At 35.9% G+C, this 16,859-nt stretch overlaps 2 protein-coding genes across 2 annotated transcripts in view; one reads left to right on the forward strand and one right to left on the reverse strand.

Moving 5' to 3' along the window:
- LOC110464129 (lanC-like protein 3) overlaps positions 1-8,279 on the reverse strand; it is a 12,858-nt gene extending 4,579 nt beyond the window's left edge. Inside the window, exons 1-3 of the mRNA XM_021519193.1 lie at positions 7,618-8,279; positions 6,584-6,728; positions 3,728-3,764 (exon numbers count right to left, since the gene is read on the reverse strand). Coding sequence (XP_021374868.1) covers positions 3,728-3,764; positions 6,584-6,728; positions 7,618-8,148 — 713 coding nt within the window. The 5' untranslated portion in view covers positions 8,149-8,279. The remainder of the gene's footprint in view (positions 1-3,727; positions 3,765-6,583; positions 6,729-7,617) is intronic.
- Positions 8,280-8,404: 125 nt separating this feature from the next.
- Positions 8,405-15,616, forward strand: LOC110464127 (transmembrane protein 35A-like). The gene is made up of 3 exons (XM_021519191.1): positions 8,405-8,714; positions 9,277-9,412; positions 9,709-15,616. Exons 1-3 carry the CDS (start codon positions 8,604-8,606, stop codon positions 9,957-9,959), a joined length of 498 nt encoding a protein of 165 aa, XP_021374866.1. The 5' UTR covers positions 8,405-8,603; the 3' UTR covers positions 9,960-15,616.
- Positions 15,617-16,859: the final 1,243 nt, after the last annotated feature.

The following is a 16,859-nucleotide window of genomic DNA, read 5'->3' on the forward strand; positions in this document are numbered from 1 at the left end:
ACTTCTTCTCAATAACCAAAAGGCCCAGGGTACTGATATTGGGCCTGTAGCATGCTGGGATGAAGGACTATCAAGTTTGTTCAACTGAATGACCTTGACCAACTTTCAAGGTCACAGGGGTCAAATGTCGTAAAATCTTCAAGCGACTTCTTTTCAATAAGCAAAAGGGCCAGGGTACTGAAATTGGGCCTGTAGCATGCTGGGATGAAGGATTACCATGTTAGTTCAAATGAATGACCTTGATCCACTTTCAACCTAATGTCCTTGTTCGACAATCAAGGTCAGAGGCGTCATATGTTTAAATCTTTTAATAGGTTCTTATGAAATCTTAAGATTACAAGTGTTAGATTAATAACAGGTGAGCGATGCAGGCCCATTGGGCCTCTTGTTTGTTTTTCAAAAGAATTTGCTTTTCGCCTATTTACAAATTTTACCCATGAGACTTGAAATACAGGCTAAATTAATTATTTTCACATACTTTGAAGTACATCAAGCAAAAGACTTGTCAAATATGCTGGACCATGCACTAAGGGTGCCAGGGGCGGGTCCAGGTGAGGGCGTTTTCAAAAAAGAAAAAAAAAAACTTTCGTAATCTGCTCATATTGTATTGAATATGGCAATTTATCATATTCATTAATTAAACACATACTCTAATTTCTTTTTATACTTATTCCCCCATCCGATTGGTGATCCGTAAAATTTCGTTTCTCATTTAAATATACCATAGACAATTAATGGAGAGAATTCGGCATAAAACATGCTCCAGGTTAGGAACCGTTACATTAGTGCATTTCACAATTATTTTATGGTTTTTTTTAGCAAAAAAAAGGTCCAAAAACATTTGATTCTTCGCCACCTCTTTCAAATATCCTAGAAACGCCCCTGGGTGCTATATCAAAATATCAAAATCATCAGACTGCTGATTTATTACAGATCTCTTGAGATATTTTGGCACTAATTGGCCCCTCCTCTATTACAAATCTGTATCAACTTCATCTCGGAATAATACTCCTTTCCAAATTTGGATGCAATTGACACATTGGTTGATGAGAAGAACACATAATGGATGGCCTGGTGAGATAAACAAGAGATCCCAGAGGGATCTTGGTGCCCACCATTGTACCATCTTTATTAGTTCTATATCACATTGATCCTCTCTCTTATCTGTTTGATCAAGTTAGGTAAACACACCATTTCACATATTTACTAGAACAGTTCTTTAAATGTAAGAAAAATAGATCCAATCATTACAATATCAGAAAGAGTACTATCTCTGGCCATCTTGTTTTTATGATCACTCTCCAAAGTAAACATGTACAACTACAGATCAAGGGGAACCTACATATCAAATTTGAAAAAAACAGATACCTCCAGAACTTCATGAGAAATATAGATAGCAAACATTCACTGTCAAAAATAAAGAAGTGTGCCTGTCAGCCATTTTGTTTATCTGATCAGTCTCCGAAGTAAACATGCACAACTACAGATCAAGGAGAGCCTTAAAGGGACATCACGTGAAGAGCCATATTTTTTTTAATGAATGTATGTATTGTATGCACTTCCCATATTCATAGTCTGTTCCAAATGTCCAGTTTGACCACTTGAATTGTTCGGGAAAGCCCTGCTAAAAATAGCGCTGATAATGTCACCTGACTAGGCAGTAAACACAAGTGGTCTGAGCGAGATGAAACGATTTGCAACTTCTTACCGCGCTATGAAACCAAGTAATATGATTTCTAAGTCTGTATTCAAACTTATTCAACAGTAATCATTCATCATCAGAAGTTAATTGCACGCTTGCCAATATTCAGAATTTAAATTCATTTAGCTTTAAACATATTTGTTGCCAATAAAATTGAACAAGGGATGGGGTACAAGTTTTTACAATTTATCACAGCCTTCTCCCGTCATACATTTACAATTAAATGTCAACAATGATAATAGGCATAAACATTAAGTAGATATTTATAAATATATATTGAATTTAGTACCGGAATGTGACCGGTACAGATGGTACGGGGCTAAAGACCTTCCCTACACCAAGGGACAAACCTTTCTGATTTTTTTTTATATATTGCCGGGGCAGAGGAGGCCGGGTATTCATATTAGTACTAATTTAAATCTTGCATGTAAAAACAAAAATAATCGTATAATTCAGCAATATAATTAAATCATACCATTTTACTGAACCCGGTANAAAATCAAACTAACCAGTCACTTATCCCTTCCTTTCGCATAAACCACTGAATAATTATAGAAACACAAAGTAAACTCTCTCCAATACATGCCCATTAACATATTAAACTAAGTTCATCTGTGTTCAAACTCAAACTCAGACAATGATACTAGCGAGCTTAATAGTTTTAGATATTTATTCATAACATAAACAGCACTAGCATTTCTGTCGATTCTATTTCAGCTTAACCGGCTATCCGGAAGAATACATGCACCGTACTAACTGCTAGGGCAGTTATTTTCTTCTTTGAATACTGCCGACCTGCAAAAATGATTCCGTAACGTACTCCTTGCACTATCTTTTGACCATTTGGCAACTTTTCGTTTCGTAGCTGACACGGTACAACACTTTTCTTTCGCTTACTTCACAGGGCCAGTCATTTTGTTTACAAAGAAATGGTGTGCTATGCGCATGCGCTAGTAGAGGGAAATCCCTGAACAAAACGTTGGTCAGACAGGTAGAAATACCGATGATTATCTTAGATTTAATCATTTTTATGAATCTATTTCAGCCAAATCCGATCGTTATTTTCCATAAGGAGTCTCACTTGATATGTTTATGTAGTGTTTGAAAAAAAGACAAAAAATAAAGTTACTTCACCGTGATGCCCCTTTAATTCATGTCAAATTTGAGAAAGGTTCTACAAAACTTTCTGAGAAATAGCGATTACAATCATTCATTGTCAAATGATGGTCATTGGTTAGCCATTTTGTTTTTCCGATCAGTCTCAAAAGTAGGCATGCACAACTACAGATAAAGGGGAACTTATATAATGAATTAAAAAAAATATCCTTCAAGAACTTTCTTAGAAATAGCGATAACAAACATTCACCGGCAAAATCCAAGATTTGGCCAATTTGTTTTATCCGATCTGTCTCAAAAGTAAACATGCACAACTACACACTAAGGATTAAACCAACACACAAAATTTTAGAAAGATCCTTCCAGAATGTCCTGAGAAATAGCGATAACAAACATTCACAGTCAAAATCCAAGATGGCGGCCTGTTGACCATTTTTATTATCGGATCAGTCAAAAAAGGAAACATGCACCAACTACAGACCAAGGGGAACCTTCATATAAATTTTGAGAAAGATCCCTCCAGTACTTTCTCTGAAATAGCGATAACAAGAATTGTTTAAGGACGGACAGACCACGGACGAAGGGCGATTTGAATTCTGATAAGCTCAAAAGTTGATGCCAGACAGACTGGTGACTATTCTGTTAAACATACACCAAACTTTGGCTTAAGCTTACTTGGCCCTTCTGTGTAGAGTGTTATTTGTTATGGCATAAAAAGCTTACCCTTGTAAAAGATGTGGATTAATTAGGTTGCCTTAAAAGCTTCAGCTGTAGGGAATTTCCCTTGAGCTTAGCGGTAGAGCATCGGGCTGGAGAGCCAAGGGTCGCAGGTTTGAGCCCCAGCGACAGCACTATCTTTATCACTATTCCTCGTCCTATAACAGATTGATGCCGTTGACCCTCCCCGTTCAAGGTAGGATAAACCCTGGGCGGGGAGTCAAAGAACCTGGGTTGGTGTTCGAAAAAAAGGGTGATAGGTGTAAAAGATGTGCATTGATTAGGTTGCCTCACCAGCTTCAGCTGTAGGGAATTTCCCTTTAGCTCAGCGGTAAAGCACCGGGCTGGAGAGCCAAGGGTCGTGGATTCGAGACCCAGCTACGGCACTATCTTTATCACTATTCCTCATCCTACTACAACCCTTTAAACTATGCTACAATAAAAATGAATATATTTTAATCATAAAATCTAGATATTTTTAAGGCTCTCAATTATTTGCGGATTTAGTTTGTAGAATATTTGTCACTGATGCATTTCTCTTTAAAGTGTATCAAAAGCAGCCTCCCCGCTAGAAAAAAAGGTTTTTGATCAAAGAATATTCAACTGTTACCAATTTCACTGTGAGAAATGGTAGTTAGGTTGTATAGACATGATTTTATATCTTTTTAAATACTTATTCAGAAAAACACATTTCATAATTTTCCTTCATACGGGTACCTATAAATGCTTTTCCCTGCTCTTTTGTGCAGAAATGAACAAGAGGCCCAGAGGGCCTGTATCGCTCACCTGAATATTTAAGCAGCCATAGCAAATATTATACTGTACTACAAATTTGTTACTCGTAAACTTTGACGACTCCATCTGTTGAAACTACCAGTGAAATATTATAAGAATTTATGCTTTTTGGCCATCGTTCTTCAAATATTATAATTTTATGCCTTTCAATTTTTCAGAAAAAGGTCAGTCATTTTCATTCTCAATCTTTGTCAGGCTCTATCTCACGAAGCCACAAGGCTAATATGAAGGTTCTACACATTTTAGTTCTTCAGAAGTCGTATAAAGAGTTTGGCATATTTGACCACTGTGACCTTGAAAGGAGGTCAAAGTTATTTTCATTCGCAAACTTTGTCCGGCTCTATCCCAGGAAGCCACCAGCCAAATATGAAGGTTATATACCTTTTAGTTCTTCAGAAGAAGTCGTTTGAAGCGTTTGACATATTTGACCCGTATGACCTTGAAAGCAGGTCAAGGTCATTTTCATTCGCAAACTTTGTCGGGCTCTATCCCAGGATTCCACAAGCCAAATATTAAGATTCTATACCTGTTGGTTCTTCAGAAGAAGTCGTTTAAAAGAGTTTTACATATTTGACCCATGTGACCTTGAAAGCCAATCATGGTCATTTTCATTCGTAAACTTTGATGGGCTCTATCCCAAGAAGCCACTAGCCAAATACAAAGATTCTATACCGTTTGGTTCTTCAGAAGTCATTTAAAGAGATTGACATATTTGACCCCTGTGACCTTAAAAGCAGGTCAAGGTCATTTTAGTTATTCAGAAGTCATATAAAGAGTTTGGCATATTTGACCACTGTGACCTTGACAGCAGGTCAAGGTCATTTTCATTCGCGAACTTTGTCGGGCTCTATCCCAGGAATCCACAAGCCAAATATAAAGATTCTATACCTGTTGGTTCTTCAGAAGAAGTCGTTTAAAGAGTTTTACATATCTGACCCCTGTGACCTTGAAAGCCAATCAAGGTCGTTTTCATTCGCAAACTTTGTTGGGCTCTATCCCAGGAAGCCACTAGCCAAATACAAAGATTCTATACCGTTTGGTTCTTCAGAAGAAGTCGTTTAAAGAGGAAGCCACCAGCTAAATGTAAAGATTCTATACCTTTTAGTTGTTCAGGAGAAGTCGTTTAAAAAATTTGACATATTTGACCCCTGTGACCTTGAAAGTAGGTCAAGGTCATTTTCATTCGCAAACTTTGTCGGGCTCTATCCCAGGAATCCACAAGCCAAATATAAAGATTCTATACCTGTTGGTTCTTCAGAAGAAGTCGTTTAAAGAGTTTTACATATCTGACCCCTGTGACCTTGAAAGCCAATCAAGGTCGTTTTCATTCGCAAACTTTGTTGGGCTCTATCCCAGGAAGCCACTAGCCAAATACAAAGATTCTATACCGTTTGGTTCTTCAGAAGAAGTCGTTTAAAGAGGAAGCCACCAGCTAAATGTAAAGATTCTATACCTTTTAGTTGTTCAGGAGAAGTCGTTTAAAAAATTTGACATATTTGACCCCTGTGACCTTGAAAGTAGGTCAAGGTCATTTTCATTCGCAAACTTTGTCGGGCTCTATCCCAGGAATCCACAAGCCAAATATAAAGATTCTATACCTGTTGGTTCTTCAGAAGAAGTCGTTTAAAGAGTTTTACATATCTGACCCCTGTGACCTTGAAAGCCAATCAAGGTCGTTTTCATTCGCAAACTTTGTTGGGCTCTATCCCAGGAAGCCACTAGCCAAATACAAAGATTCTATACCGTTTGGTTCTTCAGAAGAAGTCGTTTAAAGAGGAAGCCACCAGCTAAATGTAAAGATTCTATACCTTTTAGTTGTTCAGGAGAAGTCGTTTAAAAAATTTGACATATTTGACCCCTGTGACCTTGAAAGTAGGTCAAGGTCATTTTCATTTGCAAACTTTGTTAAGCTCCTACCAAGGAAGCTTTCAGTCAAATATCATGACTCTAGGCCTGTCCGTTCTTCAGAAGAATTTGTTTAAAGGAAAAGTTGACGGACGCCGCACCATGACATAAGCCCACTTGCCCTTTGGGCAGGTGAGCTAAAAATAGGTAAACAATTTTTTCGTTCAGGACAATTAAATCCTCTTCTACATTTAACAGAAATCATTGATATTTAAAAGCTCATTCTGATTACAAAATATAGGTAATAGTTAACAACAGAGTGGAAACTAGTTATTCTTCTGAAAAGCTATATTTTCAATATCAATTAGATTTAATGTTATTTATTTCCTATTTGTAAATTCACCTTACCCAAGTACTCTGTTTTATGATAAGCATACATAAGAGGTGACTGCACACCCTTGGGCGGCGATTTAGGCTTGTGGGAATATGCATAATGTCTTCCAGACTCAACTGTCACAGTACACAGGTGTCTCAGGGTGTCTTCACTCACAACCTACAACAAACAACAGATGGAAAATAAATAAATTTACCAGCTAGGTCATCTATTTCATTTGTTGGTGTTAGATTACTAGGTCATAGCCACAAAATCCATCAGAAATTGTGTTATATTTATAAATTTCCTTATTTATTCATCATGTTTCAACCAGGTATTTGGAGACTGTGAGGAATATAATATCAATCCCTGTAATAAACATGAAGCGTTTCTTTCCATTACAGTTAAGTAATGTCTTTTAATCTATTCTAATACTGATAACTGAGCTTGTTATATATTTTTCTGGACATTTATTTTTCTGTTTTTTTTTTTAGTAAATGGTATCAATTCAGTGATTTTTTTAAAGATGAATTAGGGGCCTTATGAAAGCCCCATTTCAATAGGTAATTTCTGCATTATTATCCCAAAAATCAATGCAATGATCACTAATTTTCACCACATCATGCTTTTTGTGCGATTTGTTTACATCATTTTTCGGCGTGTCTAAATACCCAATACTACCCCATACTGTACCCAATAGAGACATACTACTTTGATACCATGAAATATCAACTAAAACATAGTAATTAGACACACCATTATTTTTTAAAAAGAATACTTATATTTAATGTCTGTTGTTATCAATCTAATGATACAATCTTTTAAAAGCGACTTTATTTCGTTTTCCTTAAAAAAGAAAATCACTTGAAAATAGCTCAAAATACCTTTTTCAGATAGGTCAATAGAGCTATTATAGGTCTTTACAGCCAGAGCTCAATCAGCAGAGTGTACTGGACCTGATATTAAAAGTAAGAGCATAAAACCAAACATGGGCTTCCTACTTACACCGTTAAAGTGGTTGTCAGCTTATAGGATCTTCATGATAGCCATTTCCTTACATATTACAAACCTTGTAGCCAAGTTTCTGTTGCAATGCCAATGCACCACTCATATAACCAGCTCGGCCTACAAGTATCTCGTCTGATCCATAGGGATAGAATGATATTGGTCTTGCATGATCTGCCAAACTTGCAAACTTTTCAGCTATTTTTTTCGATTTGGAATCATTGCCAGCAGTATGGAACAATAAGCTGTTCACTGCGATAGTTCCAGCCTGTCCTAGTATGAAAGAACAAGGAGGATTACCTCGATCTCCACCTCTTTCGACATAGTCCATGGCAACTTTTCCATACATCATGCCCTGTTCAAGAAAATCTGTCTTGCGCTGTGTGAACAAGTCACAATTTGAGAGATAATAATACATGTATGCAATTCCAGCATTACCAACGTATAGTCCACCATCACAATTGGCGGGGTCTGGAGGCATGCCATTTACAATATTTTTCACTATTTGCTCAATACATCCTATCCATTTTTCTTGATCGATGAAAACCTCCGAACCTTCCGTAAAATCCTGATATTTATTTTTGAAATTCCGCATCCTCGTTTTTGTTTATATATGGTTGTATTTGAGTAGTGTTATAAAGTGTGCAGTGTCTTCCGTTCTGACTTGACACTTGCTATTTATGACACAAAAGTCGAAAGCACATTCAACGAACGATTGACCGGAAGTTTGCTTATAATCACATCACAGTCACTAAAACGTTAGTTCAAAAATAATAGATTTTAAAAAACTGCTCTTCTCTATCATTTCAGACGCTGAAATAAAATAAAACTTTCAAATGTGTCTGACTCACCTTCTTCAGTGATTTGGAACGAGTTATATTCCATGGAGACCATAAATGAAATTTACAAAATTAAAACAAGCATCAATGTGATCTTACACCGGAAGTGGTTATAATAAAGGGGGATTGTGAGTTGTCCTTCTTTGTTCAGAAGTTGCAGAAGCTGAGCGAGGCATGCTTTGAAGATTCTCCACATTTCTTTCTTGAAATTATGGCTTCTTTTGTGTTAAGGGTTCTTTCATTGACTTTGGGGATATTTTTCATTTTTATAGGAACGTTGAAATTGTCACCGTCTATCAATGATGAGCTGTACAGGCAAATGGTAAATTAAGAAAAGTTGAATAGCAAATTATGAATTTATTAGTCACCCAATATTATTGTTACTCTGTATTAAGAAGAAAGATATCGCGAACAGTAATGTGCTTACCATAGCTATTCGGGACACGCACTAATATAATTTCGTGTCGGGAACCTTTAATTTTTCAATAGATTAATATGACGTTTGGTATTGCTTCCAATCAAGCAACAATACACCCCTCTACAGTATAAATACAATCAATACTGCAGCCAGTTCTATAGGAGGATTTCGCATGAGCTGCCTTATCAGTCACTAACTACTTGTCATATGCCACCTAGCTAACGTTCCAAATGTGGGAATGCCTATGTCAGTATGTGTTAGAGGCACATTGTGCTTAGTCCACAATAACAATCTCCTTTTAAAAAGTGTTGTTGGAAACAGTAATTTTAGACTAATTTGTGTTCAGTTTTGACATTGGGTCTTTCCAAGGTAGTCATCGTTTTCCATAGTGCAAAATTATTTGAACTCCAAATCTGCCTTAAATATACAATTTTATAAAAGAGAACCTTTTATTAACTTGTTACAGAGGAGGTCGTTTATTAAGAGTGCCAACGTATTCCCACTTTGGAAACTTACAGGATGGAGACCAAGCCCACACATGTACAGGAAGATGTTTGGCGGAACAGAAATTATTTGTGGAGTGATACTGGTAGCCATACCTGGTAATATATATGTATACCTTATTGGGTTAACTAGATTGGTTTTCTTATTTTTGTAGGCAGTATAAAGGGTTTTAGTTTAACCACTTAATACATTTAAGACATTTCTGGGGATCAATTTGTTAGACTTGTTTAATTGTTTAATCAAAATGTGTGATATGTTCCAAATATTTGATCAACTTTCCAAAATATTTTGATCAGTACTAGTGGTGAAACACTGACAGAGTTATTCTTTTTTTTTCTTCTGTGTATTTTTTTTATACTTCAGTTTTTTAAATATTTTGTATCGTATGTTTTAGGTCCATTAAAAGATGTGGTGAATGTTGTGATGTTGCTGATGATGCTGTTGGATGTATACACACACTGGGCATTAGATGAGGGTCTTGACAAAATGAGTCTGTCCATTGTGTTCCTGTTACTGCTCACGTGTCGTCTAATTGTCTACCTTCAGGTCAAGTTACGCAATATGGAAGAGGCCAAAGATGAGAAAAAGAATAAAATGGAAGAAACTGCTGCAAAGACAGCAACCCAAGTAAAGAAGGACCAGTAAATTATAACAATTATAACATTTACTGGAGATGTAAACAAAATCATGTTTAAATATCATCTCAAAATGTAAATTTATAACACAATTTCTTTGGTATAAATACAATAGAAATTTAATTGTCTTTTGGTATAATCTAAACATGCAGAATCTTAACTGAATCATGTTCAAATATAATCATCTCAAAAACTGTTTTTAAAAAACAAATATAACAGTTTCTTTCGACAATTTCAATGTCTTTTGTATAATCTTAACATGAATACTCATCCTTTTTATTACAATCGGAAGATATTTCAGAAACAAATACTAGAGAGATTCATTGTAAGTTTAAGGTTTTGAAGTGGATGATAGGAATGCATGTTCATACGTTGATATTGGCTTTTTACACCAAACAGCAGCATAAGTGTCCTAAGATGGTTGAATATATTGTTTTCTGGTACATTGTAAACTTTGTCAAAATGATGTTTTCAACCATCTTAGGCCACTCAACATGTTACCCCTTTCCAATTTGTAAAGGGGTGACATGTTGGGTGGCTTAAGATGGTTGAAAACATTGTTTCCTGGTACATTGTTAAGGGATAACATGTTGGGTGAAAATGTTATTGAAATACTAGTTTTCTTTGTTTTACAGAGTTCTGTGATTTTTTTTAACATTCATGATATTCGGCCTGTCAAACCTATATATATACATGTATATGTAAAACTTGAATGTTTTAGTAGAATTAACACATACTGGTACCTCTGTTCATTGTGATTGTGAAGGATTCATTTTGATGAGTTATTACATGTATTAAAAAAATCTGTTAAGTCTAATAATGAATGCATGCCATGACAATAAGACCATATATTAACACCTATAATTCAGTGAAATATGATCATTAAAACATATGTAAGGACAGAATGTAGACCTCTCATTGTCTGATCAGAATCTTCAGTAATTGTCATGTTGTTTAGGAAACCAAGTACTAACACAAGTATTAGTGGTGTGAGAATCATTTTCTGGAGGTATTTGAGAGTATGGAGTTAAAGGCTAACAACAATTAATCCTTTTTCAGGTTTTTTGCACCTGTTGAGTGTATTTACAATGTTAATGGATCCTTCTTAAGATCTTGAAATCCCTCTTATGGATGATGGTCATCAATGAGTTTATATAGCATCAAAAATATCATGAATATTGGCATGCACTTATGGATTTAAAACATGCAACTCAAATTCTGTAAAAACGATGATCAATTCCTTAGTGATTTGAAATAAGAACCTAAAATTGGTTGTTTTTGTCTAGCTCAAACTTAGATGTTGCTTTTCCGTCTGCGGCAGTCCACATTGAGTTTTTGAGAAAGGAAATGAAGTTTATATTTAAGGTAAATCTTAACCATGTTAGAGGTTGGATATTACTTATGCTAAACTCTATTTATTTACTTTAGTATACAATTTATGGCCAATTTTTCAGCTTCACTATTTAAGGGTTTTCTTTAGAAAAACGGCTCCTATTGTCAAAAGGAATAGATTGTATACAGATGTATTATGAAGAATAATGTTTTTCATCTTCACCAGGTGCAATTTTCATGTATATCATAATTCTATGTCTTCATTAATATCTCTAGACAGTTTAATAAACAATACTAACAAATATTCAAAATCTAGTACTTTCTGTCAGAAATCATTAATAAAAAAATGTTTATTTCAAAATAGTCATAGAAGGAAAAAATGCACAGCAATCCCCAATTTTCTTTTTAATATAAGTTTAAGATACATGATGGACACAAAATCAGTCTAGTTAGATTAAAAGCTTAGATGTTTGTGCATAATGATCTATCATTCTTAAGAACAAATATTTTTCTTACCTTTTTTTAAATAACTTTTTACTAAAATCATTGGAGTGAAATGTTATTCTTTTTCGGGCTGCAGTATAAATGTGTGTGAATTCTTAAATAGGTTATACAGAAATTGAAATTCAGACTAAACCTGAATGTTTGGTAAGATTTTATTTGTTTCAAAATAAATTTGATAGTTTTCTTAATAATTCAGATGTAGAACTTTTCTTGTAAATTAAATGGTTTTAACAGCAAGAGTAAGTTTTGATAGAGTGTGATTCACGAAGCTATCTTTTGTACCATCAGTTACCATACATAACCATGATCTCTTACCCCGTAATTCCTAATACCATACTTGTTATTTGATGCCCATTGTTTTTGTTAGTATGACAATATTCATTCCTCAGCACAAGTCTATACTTGAGTTTATACTTTATTGTATATATTTTTCAAGCCTTTTTTCCTTCTTTTTTTTTAAGAAATAGTTTTGCAGCAAGTTATTTCTGGTGATATCTCCATGTACAGGAGTATCTGAGTGTCTGAGTATCTATTCCTTGTCTTGTATTTCAAACCATTTGACTAGTTGGGCAAGATTTTATCACTAACCAAATAGGGACGAACCTAGTGTCTGATGTAGTCTTCTGATGGGTTTTGCATAAGTTCTTCAACGTATTATTAGTTACACAGTTTGTTAGTGACCTAATACGGAAAAATATTGGGTCTAAAAGAAACTTCTATCGGGCGAGGCGAACAAGTTTCTTTTAGACCCAATCTTTTTCCGTATTAGGTCACTAACAAACTGTGTAACAAATTTATCCCGTCGAAGGCCCTTTGGATAAAAAAAACTGCAAAATAATACAAAATTCAACATTTATTCCAACAATAACAATTTTAGCATATAAAATTTAGTACATAATTTGTTAACAACAACAAAAGTTTAACAAAGATAATTCGGTATTTCACAAATATTTTCAGTGAACTTTCATGTCCTTTGTTAACATTCATCGGCTGTCGTCTGCACAAACCGCTTGGTCGCCATCTTGTTACAAGTTGACTATTATGGGCAAAGAACGATAACTCTTTCGTACTCACCTAATGTGAGATTCTACTGACCTAATATGAAAATATACTGGATATCATGTGACATCGTTTTAACCAATAGGACTACAGGATTTTTGCCTGAGGCGGGATAAGTAGTCATATGTGGTAGCTTTTGTTGTTACTCTTGAAAATGTTGCTTTTTTTAGTATTGTACTTTTTATTTAAGAGGCAGATTTCCATCGTGATATGTACATTTCATTGAACAATTTGACATTTTGGATAATAAAGTCAACCCTAATTAGTTTATTGCAAGTGACCAGTAGTTTAGTTGATAAATAAGAGTATCACTGAAGAGGTTTAGACTGGAAAGAAATTTAACCAAATGAGAAACAAGGATCCCTTAGCCAAAGTTACTTAGTGTTGTATAAACAAAGAGTGTGTCCCTCCTTGAGACAGAGGAGTTGGGTCCATCAGGTGAAATGGGGCACATCTTCAAAAACTTTTTTTACTTTAGAACAAGTGTAGACCGGGTCTATCACCTAATTTGGTACAAAGAGTTTCTTGGCCAAGGGGTACTGAATGTTGTATAAATGAAGGCATTACCCGCCACACCCCTGCAGCCAGACCTTTCATTACAGACCGGCAACCAGTACCTGACAACTACCCCATGTAGGCTTCAAACCCACGACCCAGTGGTAGAGGGCTGGTGATTGTAGATGGACAGATACCTCAACCACTGTAGAATAAGTACATATATATAATTTTGGCCAACATAGGATTTGAGGCCTAATATATGAAAAAGAAAAAATATTACTATCATTGTCAAAAATAAATCTGTTGTAAGCTGGTTTATATTTGGCTCTTTTAGTATGTATGTTTCATGTTAAACATGACAGAAGCAAAAACCAGGTGGGCCAACCAGGCCCTGGGCCTCTTGTTTCACTCCTGTCGCACATTTAAAGGAGGGCCAACCAGGCCCTGGGCCTCTAGTTTCATTCCTGTCACACATTTAAAGGAGGGCCAACCAGGCCCTGGGCCTCTTGTTTCACTCCTGTCGCACATTTAAAGGAGGGCCAACAAGGCCCTGGGCCTCTTGTTTCACTCCTGTCACACATTTAAAGGACGGCCAACCTGGCCCTGGGCCTCTTGTTTCACTCCTGTCACATTAAAAGGACGGCCAACCAGGCCATTGGGCCACTTGTTTCACTCCTGTCACACATTTAAAGGAGGGCCAACCAGCCCTTGAGCCTCTTGTTTCACTCCTGTCACACATTTAAAAGGAGGGCCAACCAGGCCCTTGGGCATCTTGTTTCACTCCTGTCACACATTTAAAGGAGGACCAACCAGGCCCTGGGCCTCTGTTTCACTCCTGTCACACAGTTAAAGGAGGGCCAACCAGGCCCTTGAGCTTCTTGTTTCACTCCTGTCATACATTTAAAGGAGGGCCAACCAGGCCCTGGGCCACTTGTTTCACTCCTGTCGCACATTTAAAGGAGGGCCAACCAGGCCCTTGGGCATCTTGTTTCTTTCCTGTCACACATTTAAAGGAGGACCAACCAGGCCGTTGGGCCTCTGTTTCACTCCTGTCACACATTTAAAGGAGGGCCAACCAGGCCCTTGAGCTTCTTATTTCATTCCTGTCACACATTTAAAGGAGGGCCAACCAGGCCCTGGGCCTCTTGTTTCACTCCTGTCACACATTTAAAGGAGGGCCAACCAGGCCCTTGGGCCTCTTGTTTCTTTCCTGTCACACATTTAAAGGAGGACCAACCAGGCCCTTGGGCCACTTGTTTCATTCCTGTCACACATTTAAAGGAGGGCCAACCAGGCCCTTGAGCCTCTTGATTCACTCCTGTCACTCGTTTAAAGGAGGTCCAACCAGGCCCTTGGGCTTCTTGTTTCGCTCCTGTCACACATTTAAAGGAGGGCCAACCAGGCTTTTGAGCTTCTTGATTCACTCCTGTCACACATTTAAAGGAGGCACAATGGTTGTTCCTGAATTTTTTCTCCTACATATCTCAGAATTTACTGTTGACTGCTATGGGAAAAATGCATTTCAAATACTTTTTAAGGACTCCACATTGGACTTGTCACAAGTAATATACAGTAAATGTAATACATTTTATAGATAGTTTTTTTATAGCAGTTTGTAATGCTTTATATTTTATTTGGTTAAATGCATGTTTTTGTTAGTTTAATCAAGTAGGATCAAATGTAATATTTGTTGTGAATGTTTTTACATGTATCCATGTTTGAAATAGCAACTTGGTTTGCAATATATACCTACTCACTGCAATAACAGAAACAAAAGGTGTAGGATATGATTGGAAACATTTTATATACATACACATGTATACCATGCATTTAATATTTGAAGTTATACTGACAGTAATAATAATTACATTGAAGAATCAAAAATTCTTTTCAAAGTAAACTTTATGTAAAGTAACCTTTTAGTTAACCTTTACATTGACATTATTTTGGAACATTTTGACATCTCTTTTAATGTTGTATGATTAATACAGTAGGTTACGTCAAAACAAAAATTACTGACGAAACCTGTCAAGTTCTATTAAGTTGCTTCAAAATATTTTGACAACCTGATACATCAGATATCAGTTTGTAAGAATCTCATTGTTGAAATTGATATTGGCAAAAGGAAATGTGTAAAAATTAAAATACATAAACCATTGTTTGTGTATCTACTGTAGGTGTTACTGTTATGTAAGCAGGCATTCTTCCTCACCTCATAAAATGTCTCCTGCAAACAATGTTACTTCATATAATAAAAGCTGTATGTATAGATTATAGAAATGTTGGTTTTTTTTGTACTTATTTAAATGCAAAATATCATTACAATGTATTTCAATTAATCCTATTTTGTTTGTGATGATTTATAATATTTCCATCCAGACTATCCCCCAGGACAAGGATATTCCAAGTTGACGAAAAAAGTTAGCAGTCTTTCACTGTGGCATGTGTCTGAATTATACGCATATCTCACAGTTGTGAAATTTTGTATGCGAGTTCTGTGCATTGGTAGCTAGAGTGAGGCATACCAAAATTGTGTCTATATAGAGATGTGCCGAATATCTTCTATGCATCAGTTTATCTGCGAAATATTTCATATACATGTTGACAAATTTAGTATGAAAAAACTACAGAGTTATGGTACTTTTAAAAAAGAAAGAAAAAAAATATTTGGGGACTGTGGATTGCTAACAATAATCTGTAGTTTTATGCCTTGCCGTGAAGTGGTGCAGGGCACCAAGTGTTACCCTTGTCGGTATGTATATATGTCTGACCTGCTAAGTTTTGGTGTTTGGATAAACACTGCAGTTGATATCCCCACACTATGTATATATACAATTACTGGTAAGAAAAAAAGAGATAAAGAAATTTATCCTAGTGAATAACAAAGGTAATAACGAAGAAACGGTTTGATTGCCATCCCAATATGTGCTATCATGTTACAGGAACATGCAGTTCCAGGTTTTTTTGGAGAATTTGTTCTAATGGGAATATTTATCATAATGGCTCTTATGCTGTGGCAAGGCATCTGGTGTCCTGTGTCTGTCCATCAACTTATTCTTTCACTAGACCAAAATTGTAAAGGGGGTTTAGCTTATTAAAATATGGCCTGGAGCACTGTTAGACCAAGATGACCTTTTGCTATTCGTCTTCGTCCGTTGTTGTGTGTTGTCTGTAAACATTTTACATTTTCAACTTAAGCTGAAATACTGTGAAGGGATTTCATTTATATTTCCTGAGATTGTTACTGACATCTCCCTGACCATGCGATGTTATTTTTCGGTTCGCTCAGAACTCTAATATGCCCGCCAATGCCGCCGTTTTGAAAAAACCAATTCTAATGAAGGTAAATCTTCAAAATTTGTCTCCTGTAGGGATAACAGGCTTTGTCCAAATTCAATTGGGAGAATCTTTCAGCCAAGGATTTTCAATATTTTAAGAAATAAGAGGTGGGGCATAGTAGGGGAATTAAAGGTAAAACTTCAAAAATCTTTTCCTTTCAAAGGATAAAGGGTTGAAT

The sequence above is a fragment of the Mizuhopecten yessoensis genome, unplaced genomic scaffold, assembly GCF_002113885.1.
Source record: "Mizuhopecten yessoensis strain PY_sf001 unplaced genomic scaffold, ASM211388v2 scaffold10963, whole genome shotgun sequence".
Taxonomy (NCBI): Eukaryota; Metazoa; Mollusca; class Bivalvia; order Pectinida; family Pectinidae; genus Mizuhopecten; species Mizuhopecten yessoensis.

Excerpts from the sequence above, each read along its gene's own strand:
- LOC110464127 (XM_021519191.1), top strand. The coding sequence starts at position 8,604 with ATGGCTTCTTTTGTGTTAAGGGTTCTTTCATTGACTTTGGGGATATTT. Across the intron at positions 8,715-9,276 it reads ATGAGCTGTACAGGCAAATG|AGGAGGTCGTTTATTAAGAG; the intron begins GTAAATTAAGAA and ends AACTTGTTACAG. Across the intron at positions 9,413-9,708 it reads GATACTGGTAGCCATACCTG|GTCCATTAAAAGATGTGGTG; the intron begins GTAATATATATG and ends CGTATGTTTTAG.